Source organism: Lepidochelys olivacea (genome assembly GCF_965140295.1).
Source record: "Lepidochelys olivacea isolate rLepOli2 genome assembly, chromosome: 10".
In the NCBI taxonomy this organism is placed as follows: domain Eukaryota; kingdom Metazoa; phylum Chordata; order Testudines; family Cheloniidae; genus Lepidochelys; species Lepidochelys olivacea.
Window position 1 is genome coordinate 7,155,242 of NC_140420.1, and position 16,012 is coordinate 7,171,253.

General features: G+C 53.8%; 1 protein-coding gene across 2 annotated transcripts in view; it reads right to left on the reverse strand.

The window, feature by feature from the left end:
• The window catches only part of SLC5A10 (solute carrier family 5 member 10), an 81,429-nt gene that overhangs the window by 58,873 nt on the left and 6,544 nt on the right, over positions 1–16,012 (reverse strand). For both annotated transcript variants that reach the window (XM_084641632.1, XM_084641631.1), the window contains 2 exons: positions 4,424–4,529; positions 1,007–1,087 (listed from right to left, as the gene is read on the reverse strand). In XM_084641632.1, coding sequence (XP_084497758.1) covers positions 1,007–1,087; positions 4,424–4,529 — 187 coding nt within the window. The remainder of the gene's footprint in view (positions 1–1,006; positions 1,088–4,423; positions 4,530–16,012) is intronic.

Genomic DNA, 16,012 nt, shown 5'->3' on the forward strand with positions numbered 1-16,012 from the left:
TGTTTCAGTGTAGACACTCACTACGGCCCCGGGACGGGGTCTCCCAGCAGCGTAGGCAATCCGTCTCCCCGAGAGGCAGCAGCTAGTTCAACACAAGAATTCTTCTGTCAGCCTAGCGCTGTCTACGCCGCGGGTTGGGCAACAGAGCTTCGTCTCTCGGGGGGGGGGATTTTTCACACCCCTAAGAGACGTAGCTGTGCCATTGTACGTTCTGGGTGTAGACCTGCTCTAGCGGTAGACACCCAACTGTGAAAATTGTGTCTTAACCCTTCGGCGCCTAAGTGCCCCGTCCGGAAAAGGTGGAGAACGAGACTTCCCTACCTCACAGGGGTGTTGTGAGGCTAAATTCACTCAGGTGCTCCAGTGAGGAGCACCTGGAAATGCCTGTGAATGAAGTTAGAGCAAAGCCAGAGGAAGACCCTGAGGAAGGGAGGAGAGTGCCCAGCGCCGGTTCCAGCTCCCTGGCTGCACGCACATGGAACGCAGACTCTCTCACGCCTTGGCTTTTGCTGTGCATGTTTCAGAGAAGATCAGAGGAAGCTGCGTTCTGATGTGGGTGGATCCCTTCCGGGTATGCCTCAAATAACACCCAGGGAGTCAACAGCTGGGAATTACCTGGAGAAAAACTTGAAGTTCCACTTGATAATCAATCACCTAACCAGCCTGTCATCCTAGATCGATCACATGGATACCGGGAGCCTGCCACGTAGAACAATTAAACAGGAAGGGCACGCGGCGGGGAATTCACCCCAGTGCAGAGACCCAGCACGAAGTCTGTGCAGCACTTAGACCCACAGGGCGTGCACACATGGGGGTACGGCCACAGGGGAGCGTAAGTGGTGCAGGCTTTGGCTAGCCGTCCGCAGAGCGGCGAATCTCACCCTAAACGTCTGGGCACGTGACTCGCTCAGATCAGGTATTTTAATTTATTTTTAAGACTGCTCGAGTTGCATGAGGAAAGAGATTTCCTTGGAGGGGGTATGTCTGTGCGGCTCCCTGGCCTTACCTGTTACAGCTAAGATGGCAGCTCCGATTATCATGATGAGCGTCTGCAGAGCGTCAGTGTAGATCACAGCTGCCAGCCCCCCTGCACGAGACAGGAACGAGATACAGGGGTCTCAGTTGGCACAGGGCCAGGCTTTGTTGGTATGTCAACAATAAAGCGAACCATTCACCTGGAGGCGTGTCCGTCGGTTATTGATCCTCCAGTTGCAGAGCGGGGAGCGTAAGGGTGTTGCGCTCCCCCACAAACATAGAGGACGGTGCAGAGGCGGCTGAGTGCCAGGCCTTGCCGTCAGGGCTGAGCAGGAGTCCCAAGCGCACGGGATAAAAAGGAAGGGGACGGGGCAGGGCGGGGTGGGTTCATCTGGAAAGAGGAGCTGAAGCGAGAGCGCCATGTTCTCACGCTCCTGCGCAGAAGGCCATGCTGTGGCCACGCAGCGGCGCTCTCCTTAGCACAAGAGCCCAGTCCTCTCTCTCAGGCAGGGACCAGCTTTGTGTTCTGGGTTTGTACAGCTCCTAGCACAATAGGGTCTCAGTCCATTAGAGCCTCTTAGAAAGGTCACAGAACGGGGCTGTCCGAACAGTAGCCGTGATTACTAGGTGTGCGCGCGCGTCCAGGCCTGGGGCGCATAGGTGCTACGGGGATACAAATAAATAATTCCTTGGCGCTTTGCCCTGTTTGTAACTAACCCAGCAACGGGGCTTCCTGCACTCGGCTGTGGACCCCATTCCAGCCAATGCATGAGCCCTGCTAAGAAATGGATCCCTCCTTTTCCTTCCTTTCATCCCCTTGCCCCCAAGTCTCCCGCTTCGTACTCTCCAAGCAATTCCACACCCTCCCCTGGTGTTCTCACCCATCAGCTCCTGGCACTCTTAGCCGGTCCCCCATTAACCATTGTCTAGCCCAGCGCTGTGCATTTAGCCCTTCCACACCCTCTTGACCAAGCAACCCCTTTATCCTTGTGGTTGATCCGAGCCTGCTCGCCTAGGGAGACGGGAATTTGGCCAGTGGAGAGAAGAGGCTTAAAACGTAGCTGAGCTGTAGCAAAGGGTTTGAAGCTATTGACTCACGTCTCATGGCAAAATTTCTGGGTTTCCCATAACCCGTAACATCCGATTCGATTACATGAATTTTAAGAGATGTTCTCCTGGTTCAATGGCTCAGTGACCCCACCCACTCTCTGAGCTCATAGAGTTAAATACCCAACACCAACATATGCTCTATGGACCAGAAAACATGCGGACACAATTTGTTGGGGACCAGAGAATCACAGTGACATCCGAATACAGCTTAGAGCAGGGGTGGGCAAACTTTTCGACCTGAGGGACACATCGGAGCATGGAAATTGTATGGTGGGCCATGAATGCTCATGAAATCGGAGGTTGGGGTGCGGGAGTGGGTGAGGGATCCAGCTGCGGATGCGGGCTCTGGGGTGGGGCCCGAAATGATGAGTTCAAGGTGCAGGAGGGGGCTCCGGGGGGGTGAGGGCTCTGGGGGTGATGCTGGGGATGACGTGTTTGGGGTGCAGGAGGAGGCTCCAGCCTGGGACCAAGGGGTTCAGAGGGCAGGAGGGGGATCAGGGCTGGGGCAGGGGTGTGAGGGCTCTGGCAGGGGGTGCAGGCTCCGGGGTGGGGCTGGGGATGAGGGGTTTGGGGTGCAGGAGGAGGTTCTGGACTGGGATCGAGGGGTTTGGAGGGCGGGAGGGGGATCAGGGCTGTTGCAAGGGATTGGGGAGCAGGGTGGGCTCAGGGGTGCAGGCTCCGGGTGGTGCTTATTGCAAGCAGCTCCCAGAAGCATGTCTCCCTCCAGCTCTGAGATACAGCCAGGCAGCTCTGTGTGCTGCCCCTTCCATAGGTGCCACCCCCGCAGCTCCCATTGGCCAGGAACTGTGGCCAATGGGAGCTGCGGTGGCGGTGCCTGCGGATGTGTACTACGTAGGAGCCTGAGGAGGGTCATGCCGGCTGCTTCCTGGGAGTCGCACGAAGTGGGGCAAACCCCCGACCCTGCTGCCCGGCAGGAGCTGAGGGCCGGATTAAATGGTCTGACAGGCCAGATGTGGCCCACAGGCCATAGTTTGCCCACCCCTGGTTTAGAGGTACTGGGGAGGAGTATTGCTTTGACTGACAGAAGAGAAGAGATTGAGCCAAACTTTCTGGGCTGGCGTGACTCCCCTGACATGGACAACAAAGGGAACCTCCTCTGATAGCTCAGTGGTTTGAGCATTGGCCTGCTAAACCCAGATTGCAGGATTGGGTGTCCTAACCACCTCCAGAGATGGGCTGTGGGCAGCCAGTGTGAGATACAGCAGCCGCCAGAATTCAGGATACTCTTTCTTTGGGGAGGGTTAGCTCAGTGGTTTGAGCATTGGCCTGCTAAACCCAGGGTTCTGAGTTCAATCCTTGAGGGGGCCATTTAGGGATCTGGGGCAAAAATTGGGGATTGGTCCTGCTTTGAGCAGGGGGTTGGACTAGATGACCTCCTGAGGTCCCTTCCAACCCTGGTATTCTATGATAATAATTCAGGGGCCTGCCAAGGATATCGGACCCGGTGGTCTGTGCAGGGTGGGAACCAGGAACTCATGAATTCTACTCCCAGCCCTGAGCCTCACTACCCATGAATGAGTGGGGAAATCCCATTGGTCAGCCCACCAGTAAAACAGGGAGAACACTTGTTACTACCTCCCCTCCGGGCATGAATGAGCTGAGATTGGTGTTCTTTGCAGCCGAAGAGCACGACAGATTACGACACGCGGAGAGGTCGGTGGTGAAGTGCGTTTGCTAAGGCCCTTCAGATAAGGGGTTGGACCCTCTTAGGATGGTCACAGTGTAGGGATGTCACAATGGTGGCCATTAATAATAGCTCCCCCCCCACCCCCGTGTGCGGACGTTTGCACCCGTTCGTATACACAAGAGAGAATTCAAGGCACATGTTGGAGAGGGCGGAAGTTACTGCACATTAGAACCTCACTCATGCAGCCCTCACCCCGGTCGTCCTGCTGACTTCCCTGGACCTACACAAAGGCTGCGCGATCAGGAGTGCAGCCGCAGAGGGCAGGGAATCCCGAGCCAATGAGCCCAGAGGTATTTCGGGAGCTAGGGGCGGAATGTAAGCGCTGTGTGCCCAGCAGAGTGCCGGCCTCGGAGTCCTTCCTGCTCCAAAGTGGGGGAGGTTTAGGCTGGATATTAGGAAAAACTTTTTCACTAGGAGGGTGGTGAAGCACTGGAATGTGTTGCCTAGGGAGGTGGTGGAATCTCCTTCCTTAGATATTTTTAAGGTCAGGCTTGACCAAGCCCTGGCTGGGATGATTTAGTTGGGGATTGGTCCTGCTTCGAGCAGGGGGTTGGACTAGATGACCTCCTGAGGTCCCTTCCAACCCTGAGATTCTATGATCCTATGATCTATGAACACTTCGCGGCTTACCAGCGATGGTGTAGAGAGCCGTGACCACCAGCATCAGGACGGTGGAGAGGTAGAGGTTCCAGCCCAGGCAAACTTGTACAAACAGGGCCCCCGAGTACAGATCTGTCTGCATGTGAAATAAAGAACACAGAGTTTGGGTGAGGCCCAGGGCTATGCCCTGCCAACACCCGGAGAGGTGGGAATGGGGACAATCTACCCAGAGCTAACCTGGGTACCACAGAGCTTAGCACCTTCTTCCATACACCCAACTGGAGGTAAGTGCTTCCCCACATGGGCACTGCATGATGTGAGCTGGAGGTCTCAGCCCGCTTCAGCTGAGCACAGAACCACTGGTATTAACCCGGGGAGTGACCTGCCCTTCCCACCCGAGTAGTGCCCTGCGGGGCCGTGCTGGGCAAGCAACGCCAAGGGAAGCTCCAAATGCCACTTCCCCGCGGTGGGCCCATTTGGAGAGAAATAGAGTAGGATAGTCGTCAGGGCTGGCAACCCAGCCTCTCTCGCTCTCACGCAGGAGTCTAATCCTTAACGAGGAGGCAGTGTGGTCTAGTGGCTAGCACCCTCGCGTGGCACTCAGGACACCTGGGTTCCGGTTCCCAGCTCTGGGGCTGGCCTGCTGGGGGCACCTTGGTCAAATCAGTTGACTGCTCCGTGCCTCAGTTTCCCTAGCTGTAAAACGAGTCTAATGATACCAAACGCCTAGGTGACGTACTTTCGGTTCTCTGGAGGACAAATGCTATAGAAAAGCTCGGGAGTATTATCATCCCGCCAGGCGCTGGCATGCCCCCAGTCCCTTGAGAATGAAGGAGAGTTAAGGGTGGTCAGCACCTGCCAGGATCAGGCCTGTCACTGACCCATTTACTCCTCTTCCCTGCCCCACTGCTGACCCTACCGCTGAGAAGCCAGATGGTCACTGCAGAACTGGACCCAGCCAGACTCAGCATCTCCCCAGGGTATATAACTCCTCACTAACATACTCTCCTCCTAGCACTACTTTCAGCCGAGGATCTCGAAGCACTCTAGAAACATTCACTCATTAAGCCTGACAGGCAGGTGAGCGCCAGGTGGGGAAATTGAGGCAGGGCCCGGCCAAGTGACTCAGCCAAGGTCACGCAGCAAGTCAGCAGAAGATTCAGGAGCAGAACCCGGGAGCCCCGAGTCCCCCATGCCACTGCCTCACATCTTTGTCGTTTCAGGCTAAGGACAGGTCATCCTCTCAGAGCGGGAGCTCTCCCCTGGTGCTCTAGGGAGAGGAGACGACCCTGGTGGGGTCTCTAGCTCAGCTACCTCGGAACTAGAGATGCTAATTCCCAGTTATGCTGAACCGCTGATAGGACGCACAATGGCACAGAGCCCCAACACCTTGGAGTCTCTCACCTGGGGCACGCCCATGCCTGGAAGGCAGCGAACTTGGCGCAGCACCAAGGGGAGGACGGACCAGGCGGACAAGAGGGGCGGGCTGCTCCCAGTCCCCAGGCCAGGCACTCAGTTCTGCCGTGAAAGGCCATTAAGCTGCCTCATCTCTGCAACATCCACCATCGGGCCGGTCCCAAAGAGAGGCCGTGGTGGCTGGGGAGAGCCGGAGGCAGAGTGGAAGAGGGCACGGCCCCCAGGAGGAAATGGAGCCCAGGAAACACACAAGAGTTGTTCTCCCCCGCGGAGGCAGGGTGCCGCAGGGGCTGTGCAGCATCCAGACCCCCCATAGACCCTGAACCTAGAGACGGCTGGAGGGAAGCCCCCAAATCCAGAGCCAGCAGGAGCTTTGCGCCGCAGCTCAGCTCTTCCCCTCGGTTCCTGTTTTCTGTCTACTCAGCAAACTCATCTGCCGTCTCTGCCAACCTTTGGCAGGCCAGCGGGCACACGTGACACGTGCAGCAAGGGCGGAGGGCTGGTCTATCCCTCTCTGCTTGACTGGATTTGTTCCCTTGGCAGCCGCTGCCACCTTTGAAAAGCCTGCCAAGCCGTTTCCCAGAGCCCCGCTCCCCGCCAGCGGGAGTGGGATGCTGACCCTGTCTGAGCTTTGGGCCATCCCCAGCGGGGCACTGGGCCACGAGCTGGGGTGTTCACATGGGCAAATGGCACTGGGCAGGGGGCGGGAATCTCTTGCCAAGCATACCACAGATAGGATCCACGCCAGGAGAGGAGCAAACAGGCTGAGTGCAAACACTAGAGGAATCACTAGGTCTGTATTTCTATAGCACCTCTTATCCAAGGATCTCAGAGCCAAAAATAAGCTCAACCCCCCACAAAGCTAATTAAGGATTATATCCATTTGACAGATGGAGAAACTGAGGCACTCAGCGGCGATGGGCGTTGCTTGCAGTTGGGCAGCAAAGAGTAGCAAAGTGAGGGATCGAACCCAGCAACCCTGACTCCCAGTCCCCTGCTCTAGCCACCACACCAGATTTGCAGCCGCCAGGGTTGGGTGTACGCTGAGATCAGCCAAAGGAGCCGTTCTAACACACACCAGGGGTTCTGTGAGACCAGCTTCTGGAGCACAAGGAGGAGATGTTGCTATGAGATTGCAGCAAGATGCCTTGAGGAACCCCAGCCCTGCAGCTCTGCTAGGACACCTGGGAGAGGCCTGCCCACCCACATGGAGAGCTCTCTCCAGGGCACCGTCCAGCCGAGCCTCATTCATTTGTGGCATCACAGCTGGTCAGAAGGCTGGACCATCACAAGTGGTTTCAGCATCACAGACCCTGCACTTGGCTGGACTCACAGGGGACTTGGCCGGACTCACAGGGGACTTGGCCCAACTCTCTAGATACCCAGCAGCGACGGGAAAGGGAACACAGGGGGCTGGCCCAGAGTTACACGGGTTCTCACAAACCACGCTGGGCTCAGCTCATTCCTGGCGTCACACTCTATTCGAATCACGCGGCTCCATGGGACTTGGACGGAAGGACCCAAACAAATGGCCACCCATGGGAGACTTTCCATTGCCCAGCGGAGAGCATGCATGGAAAGATAAGTGGGAGGTTAGTTAAAAATGTAGGGCCAGATCCTCAGCTGGTGCAAATCAGCCCAACTCCACGGACACTCATTTACCCCAGCTAAGGATCTCAGCCCTTTTCGGGTGAAAGTCAGCCTGAGTTCTTAGGGCTGCCAGGCTGGTGCAGGATGTGTAGTTTATATCTCCTTGTGCCAGCCCCCAGTTAGTCAGGCTTCCAAAGCAGAGCCTTTCAGAGAGGTCACAGGAAGACCTGCTGACAAAGGGCGAGAGGTGGTTATTAGTAAAAGACCCTTTCCAGGATGAAACTTGGTCCCAGACCAGACTGGCCCTGGGAGGCAGCAAACAAGGGGCCAAGAGAACTGGCCTTTATTCCAGTCCCTGCTGGATGACCTTGGGCAAGTGAGTTTCCCTGTGAGTACAACATGGATAACCACACTCGCTCACAGCCTGAGAAAGCACCGAGATCGACAGAGGAAAGGGCTAAATATAATAATTCATACCCTAACCCCTCGCACACTTTCTATAGCACCTTCCACTCCAGGATCTCAGCTTCTGGCCTGAGAGGGGCAGTGCCTTCTGTTTGGAGCAAGGGAAGGAGGAAGGAGAAGTCCCAGAAGTGCAGACAGGATGGTGGAAGGAGCAGGAAGAGCCCCAAGCTCCGCAGGTCACGGGGGATTGTAGCACCTTCCTCTGCAATACAGAACCCGGGTGCAGGAGTCATTCCTTCGCCAGCAGGATCTCCAACATGCCTGCAGTATTTCAGTGGGAGCTGGACTGGCCCAACAGACGTTACTGGAAGAGTCCCAGGCCTTTAACTTGACAAGTTCAGGAGAAGAGGAGGACTTGGTAAGACTCAGCCCCATGGGAGCTTCACGAATGCAGCCTGTGGATATTCTGCGAGCTGGTGGGATGCCTGCCAATTTAATCAGGAGGGTCCCGGCTACAAATGGTGCTGGGCTGCAGTCCAATGCACGCAGCAGAGCTGCGTCATGCTCAGCTCAGCAAAGCGGGGCAGCCACGTTCTCCATGGGATTAGCGGCTGGGCTGTGCGGGTGGAATCGAGGGCAAGATCTAGCTCATCAAGCTCAAGGCCAAGGCTTCTCTGAGGGCGAGGTGCAAACCGCAGCCACGTGGGCCCAGCCTCACACTGGGTGACGAGAATGAACCAGCCCTGTCTAACATTCCCAGGAGCCAGCCAGCCAGGACACGGGAGGGACCCGCGCTGTTCTCTAATCTTCCAAAGAGTGTCCACAGCACGTTCTGCCGAGCTGCATGGAATCAGCCCCCTGGCTGGACCTGCCAGGCTCCATCCCTGCTGGAGACATGTGAGCTGTTGCTGCTCTCGGTGCCTAAGACACAGACCCCGCACCGGTGCCCAGCTCAAGCAATTGGGCTTTGCATTGCGGATCTCTCTCTGCAGCATCCCAAGGGCTGGGGGTAAGCAAGAAGGAATCCTCCCATCAGTCTGCCAAGGAGTCCCACCATGGCCATTACTGCAGCCTTCTACAGCAGCCAAGAGCCTCAGGGAAGGGAACCATGATTGTCCCCTAACTGAACAAAACATTTGACTCTTTTTAACGAAGAGCTGTGCAGTTCGTAATTAATGACTGTATGATGTAACACCCAGGCTGGGGCCAGAACTTCAGCTGACGTCCACCGAGCTGTGCTGGAGTCAATCACGCTCTGCTGATTTACACCAGATGAGGCTGTGGCCCATTCATGGTCAGTGTTTTAGTTAATGTTCTAGCTAGGTTATGAATTTGCCTCAACTCTATTTTGGCCAGGCCATCTCTAAAGGAGAGGCCAGGTTAGTACCTAGGGTCCATTAAGATCTTGGATTCTCTGCTGCGGCTGGCAAGGGGGGTGGCACTGAATACTGGCTGCGCTTGATGTGGGCACCTTTCTACAGAGAACACATGACTGAAGCCGCAACTAAGCCCTAATAGGACTTTGGGTCAGCTATCTTATCCAGCCCCCCAGGAATGGCACCAGATGCCAGCATCATCTCCTGGACTAGGCAATTCCACTGCAATGGTCAGAGACCAGCAGAAACTCATCAATAACAATAATAATGATACCCAGGGCTGTGCTCCACCCTGAGACTCTAAGGGGGAAGGCTCGGGATGCCGGTCACGCTCCCCTAAGCTACTAGTCCCAGCACAAGGTATTATTAATTTAGGGGGTCACTCTCCATTGGTAGGAGCATGAAGAACCATCAGCTTCCGCCAACCACAGTTCCATCCCAGTATAGAGCTGGGATTAAAAGGGGCCATTGTCCGTCACGTTCCCTGGAGCTCCCAATGTTCTTCTCCAGAATGATTTACCGTCTTTCATGTCAGCACTTGCCAGCTTCTAAGCTGCCATTCCTGGGAACGACCCCACCCCAGCAAGCCTCCACTTTTCCCCCCTCGCCCGGCTGGTAGGACCCAGCCTTGGAGAGCAGATTTCATAACTGTTCCTCCTGGGTTCCTTAAGGTCTCACAATGTTTGCTGCCAGCTACACTTGGTGCAAATGCCTTTAATTCCTGGCTCTGAAGAGGCCATGGCATCTCCGCCTGCTTTGTAATTTTGCTAGGGTGGCAAACAATGAGAGAACATGTGACTTGTTAATAAGACGTCCCAAAGACAAAAACAAGCTCATTAAAAGCAGGCCTGAACCATCCACGAGACAAGTCAATTCCATTGTAAAAGTAGGGCAAAGCCTTTGAAGTCAGGCCCTACGGCCTTGGCAGGAGGCTTGCCATTCCCTGCACCCATGAGTGACCTCACTTGGAAGCTGGCTCTTACCCAATGCTGTCAGCACTGCACAAGAGAGAAAACAGGCGCAAGGCAGGGTTTTGATTTAATGGGGTGAACCCTGTGACCCTGGTGAAGCCAGGACGTCACTGGAATGCAGCAGCTAGGGACCATACATGATCTTTAAAGCAGGCCGATACCCACAGTGTGCTGCCCAGCCCAGATAGGGTGCTCCAGTATATTCTTATAGGATGCCATCTTCTAGCTGGGGACAAAGACCCCTGGGAAGCCCATCCTGAGTGCCTGAAGTCTAACACCCCACTTGAGTTGGCAGTAGGATTTGAACCTGCCACACTGCAGCACAAAGAGCATCAGCTTCTACCGCTTGAGCTAAAAGACAATCCCTTGGATGGTGAAGTAGCAGCAGCCTTATATATCTCTTAGGTCAGGGGTGTTCAACCTCTTTTCATTTGTAGACCCCTAAAAAGTTTCAAATGGAGGTGCAACCCCCTTTGGAAATCTTGAAGATAGTCTGCGTACCCCCGGGGTCCATGGACCCCAGGTTGAAAACCACGGTCTTCGGTAGACCAGCCACTAGGGGGAGACAAAGACACACTCTTAGTGGGCGTGACACTGGTTTTGATCGCAGCGCTCAGCAGGGCTCACTTCCCCACACAGATGCTGTGCCAGAATAAGAGCTGTGGGCCCATATGTGGTAGGTACAAGAGCACGAGGGGCTGTTTTGCTGGAAAAAGGGAGTGCCGGGGACATGGCTTCTCAGCTTTGCGGTGCAGGGTGTTCCAGACGTATGCACGAGAACAGCACGTGCTAGCTAGGAAAATCACTATAGAGCTCTTGACCTTCATGCTCAGGGCACCAGCTGGGGCAGGAAGAAATTTCCCCCAAGGGATAGAATTGCTTAGCTGGGTGCATTCCTCTAAAGCATTGCTTAGCTGGGTGCATTCCTCTAAAGCATCCCGCAGCAGTCCACATAGGAGGCAGGACACTGGATCAGTTTGTCCCTGTGTGCTTGCAAACATTCATCCCAGCGTACGGCTGGCAACAACTATTGGATCCAAATGCACCAGGAATGGCGCCCGTGTAACGGGCAGGATTGAACTGGGGACCTCTGGAGCTTAGTGCATGAGCCTCTACCGCATGAGCTAAAAGCCAGCTGCCTGTTAGCTAAGGCTGTAGAGCAGACTCATTTCACTCTCCCTAAGTGGTCTTGGTGCCACTAGATGGGACAGACCAGCACACCCAGGAGGTGGGTGGGTTACACAAGCAGCCAGTGTAATCTCCTGGTCTAGGCGAGTTCCTTTACAAGTGCATTCTGAGTGAGTCAGAGACCAGCTGAGACTCACCAGTAATCACAATGCCCAACGTGGTGGAATGCAGGGACAATAAATCTTTGAGGAGCTACAGTTTTAGCAAAGAAGAGACACATGGTGGGGAGCGACTCTCAGGGCTTGAGACACCAAGCCCAGGCGTGGAGAGAAACACCAGAATAACAGCAAAGCTTTCAAGATATAATCTGTGCCCGGCAGGGAGAACACAATGAGTGACTTGAAGGTGCAAAGTTCATCTTCTTTGGAATCCTCCAGCCTGTGCTATGCAGGTCAGACCAGATGATCGCAACCGTCCTTTCTGACCTTCACATCCAGGAATGAATGTGTAGGTCAACAGCCATTACAAGCTGCACAGTTAGATATTTGCGATCCAAATCCAAGGGAAGCCAGACAAATCAAAGAAGCATCCTAGCAACTAGCTAGGCCCCCAGTGGGAAAGAGGACCAGGGAAGAGAGGGCAACTCTGCCACTCTGGAAAGAGACGTGGCATCACACAGTGCTAGCTGTCAAATAATGGGGATTCCATACTTGCATTTCTTCAACGTTACTCCTGATGCCGGCTGATTTTCAGCCCACGACAGACATTAGTGGGCAGGAGCTGAACCTCTGAAAACAGCTGTTTCCCATGGGAAAGGCTGAATGGCTGTGTCGGATAAAGGCAGGATCAAATTAACTCAGATATCCCAGTCTTACAAGCTGAAGTACCTCCTGTATTTCAAGTGGCCCTCAGAGTTTGCCACACCACTCCCCACCACAGCTCTGAAACAGTCCACACGTTTTCAGACTCAGGCTGTGATCCCTCACAATACACGTGCAGCTGTGGGCCACTCTGCAGAACTGTCAGGTCCCAAACTATGGTGTGCCCCCCACCCCCACCCCGGGGCACAAGGAAAACATATGTTCAGCTCCCAGAACCAGGGAAGCAGCACACCTGGAGATCTGCCTGACAGGTCACAACAGGACTTGAAGGTGCTCGGCTCCCACGGCAAACGAGTCCTTCCAAGGCTATCACGCCTCTGCCCGATTCAAGAACTTCGGCATGTGGAGCCAGTTCTCACTGGGATGCGCAGTAGGCAAGCACACGAACCTCTCGTCCCTCCAGGCCAGGACTCCCTACAAAAGGCCTGTCTGTTATCATGACTATATCCAGCTCCGCCATCAGTCTGCCTAGAGCAGCGGTCCCCAGACTTTTGAGGGTTGCGCCCCTGTCTGCACCTCCTCACCCCTGCCCCCCACCAGGAGATGGAGGACAAGGGTAAGGGGGCCGCAGCTGGGGGGGCTCTGGGGCCGAGGCTGGGGCTCCTGGAAGCAAATCCAGGGAATGAACCTTTTTGGAGGAAAGCCGCAGCAGTGTTGGGAAATGCCACGTGGGCAGAGAATGGGGCAGCAGTCACCACCCAGCTCGGAGTGGCAGAACACACAGAGCTAGGGTTGCCAGTTTTGGGTGGACATATCCCTGGAGGTTTCATCACATGACATCATTTTAATTAAAGATTAATCTTTAATGCCTGGAGACTCCAGGACAAGCCTGGAGGGTTGGCAACATTACACAGACCAGGCACAAGTGTGAACTGGTTGTGAGCGCCCTCTGGTGGGGCAATAGCTACATTTCACTATTAACATCCCTTGGTACAGTGCTTCACGGATCCCGCAAGGTTGTGTTACCACTAGTGAGTTGCTTCTTGTTTCACCTGTGCACATGCCAAGACCTCGTCAGATCCAGGCATTAGATCATCCAATCCCTATCCCAGCAGGCCATGCAGGATTGTCCCCCTAGAGCAGTGGTTCCCAAACTTTAACAACCTGTGAACCCCTTTCACTAAAATGTCAAGTCTCGTGAACCCCCTCCTAAAAATGAATATTTCCAGGGATTTTCTCCTTTCCCAGAGTATAAATTATAAAAGCAGTGATCCTGGAAATATAACATTTGTTTTTATGACATGCTTATTATACACTATTATTATTATTAATTATTATTATTATTATTAATCATTACAGTATTTTTATTACATTATGAAAAAGGCAACACTCTTCCAAGAGCTCACTTTCGTAGCTTGTATCACTTGGAATAAGCCTGTTATAAGACCAGGCTCCTAGGTTTCATCAGGGAGTATCAGCTGTGAAACAGCGTGAAGGGATTTAAGAACCCAACTCACAGAATTCCTCCTACACAAGCGGTCAGGTCTTGAGCAGTCCAGGCAAATAACGCATGTTGCAACAAAGCTGAAACTTGTTCTTCATAATAATTTAAAAAACACCACTAGCTGCCTATCTAATTTTAAAAACAGCAAAAAATATCCACCTCCCTTTCCAGTTCTTATAAGGAGTCTTCAAGTTTAAATCTCCTCAGTGTGATAGATATGCTTGCTTTGATCTGCTTAGCGCCTGGAAGTCCAGGGGCTCCGGGCTGCCCGCCCCGGGCTGCCCATGGTCCCTAGGGACAGCTCTGACCACCATGAGAGACTTTCGTCCCCGAGAATCCCCTGTAATGTTTCGTGAACCCCAGTTTGGGAACCACTGCCCTACAGCACATTTCTTCCTCCATTCTGCACCTGGGCTATTTGTTTCCTCTCTGGGGGGGTGCAGGTGGCAGGTGGCTCAGATCTGGGTCACCCCTCACTGCCTGCAGTCCCAGGTCACTCTGCAGTAAGGTTGCCAACCTTCCAGGATCGACCTAGAGTCTCCAGGAATGAAAGATTATGTCAGGAATACATCCAACCAAAACAGGCAACTCTACTCTGCACCTTAGGCCTGGCCCCTGGGTGCAATGCTCCAGGCTGGTGTCATTGGATTACAGGTCAGTTTACACCCAAGAAACTCACAACACATCGAGCAGCCCAGGAGGATGAAGAGAGGAAGTTCTGTGAGGGTCTAGAAACCCTGAATAAGGCCAGGACTCAGCTATACCCACCCTGTGGGAATCAGACACTTCCTGCAGGTGTTAGGACCCTCCAGTGGAATGCAATAAAGCTCCCTCTCCCTGCAACTCAATTTTATGGAAGGATTCCAAAACCCCAGGGGAAGGATCTTGTTCTTAATTAAACTCTACAGGTCTTTAGATTAATTCCCACTGAGCCCTGTTGGTTTCTTCCCTACTACATTTGACATTCACAGCTACATTTTTCCACCAAACGAGCAGGAAGCATCGCTGCTTGAGAAGTGACAGGCAAGGGAGAGGGGGATTCAGTTCCCCAGTCCCATTTCCCTCTTTGCTGAGGCTGCCAAGAATGGGCAAGTTAGCGCTGAGCATGTTGTGGGTTCGGCATCGTGATCTCTATCCATCAGTCTCTCCACAGCATCACAAATGTGCCCCTCATTTGGAAGACAAAGTGTCCTAGTTATTAGCACTGAGCGTCTTCTAAGGGCTGGTCATCACTACAGGGCTAGGTCAAAGTATGACGCGAGTGTTGCCCCAACCCAAACTCTGTCCACACACAAAAATCTCTAGCTCGTGTTAAGTGGTGCTTTGAGCTCAAGCTAGCTGGCCCATGAAGATGGATTGAAGCTCAGAGTGCGTCTGACTCAAGATTAGTGGTCCCCAAACTGCGGTACGTGTCCCGCTGGGGGCACGTGAGACATCTCTGGGAGGTACGCGGGAGGAATTGTGTAATGGTGGATTTATTATTTTATTTATTGTATTTTCATAATAGGCGACTCAAGACGATGCTTTACAATTCTGTGGGAATTGGTTATATAAAATACGGTAGTTAATTTACTTCAAGATGTACCAATGAGAACACAGAGACACGCAGACGCTGACATATGGAGCCCTCCCATCCAATCACCGTATAGCGCGGGTTCAGGGGCCCAGCACCCGTCCAATCTGAGCTCAGAACTTAGGGGGTGGGATTCGATAATATATACAGCACACTGTCACTATATCCGTACGCACCTAACAGTGAAATATGGACCGATGGCTCAAGACAGGAAGCGTGAAGAAGAACATACAACGTGTCAGTGATGAGAGGGGTAGGGGTACGGGGCCGCTGGTAGATTTGGAAGGCAGGACGCAACAAGAAACATTTGGGAACCTCTGCTCCAGAGCTAGCGATGCGGTGGGGACACAGCACCTTGAGGTAGAACTCCTCAGCCGCTAAGCCAATCATTCTGCTCATCCCATCGCCCAGAGTAGCCAGAGGAGCGTGGTGCCAGGCTGGTTACTCCCATTCCCGCTGGGCTCGCTCCAGTGCAGTAACTCGAGTGGAGCGCTTCAGTGTAGCCACTCGCTTAGTGACGAGAGCAGCTCTCCCAGCAGTTAACGTGTCTCTCCGAGATGCAGTAGTTAAGTCCACAAAAGAATTCTTCCATCAACCTAGCGCTGTCTACATCAGCTGGGTCGACTTAACTTTTTAGTGTAGACCTGGCCTAATCGTTGGTGTACAGACAACCCCCCACTGGCTCTCAACTCTTCTAACTCCTGCGTGTTCAGCTCTGCGTTCTCCATGACCTCCAACAGCTGCTTTTATAGCGTCCCCTGGGCTCCCTCCCAGAGCCTTGCTCTCCCTCAGAGGCCTGAGTACAGAGTTAACTCTCTACTGGCTGGAAATCAAA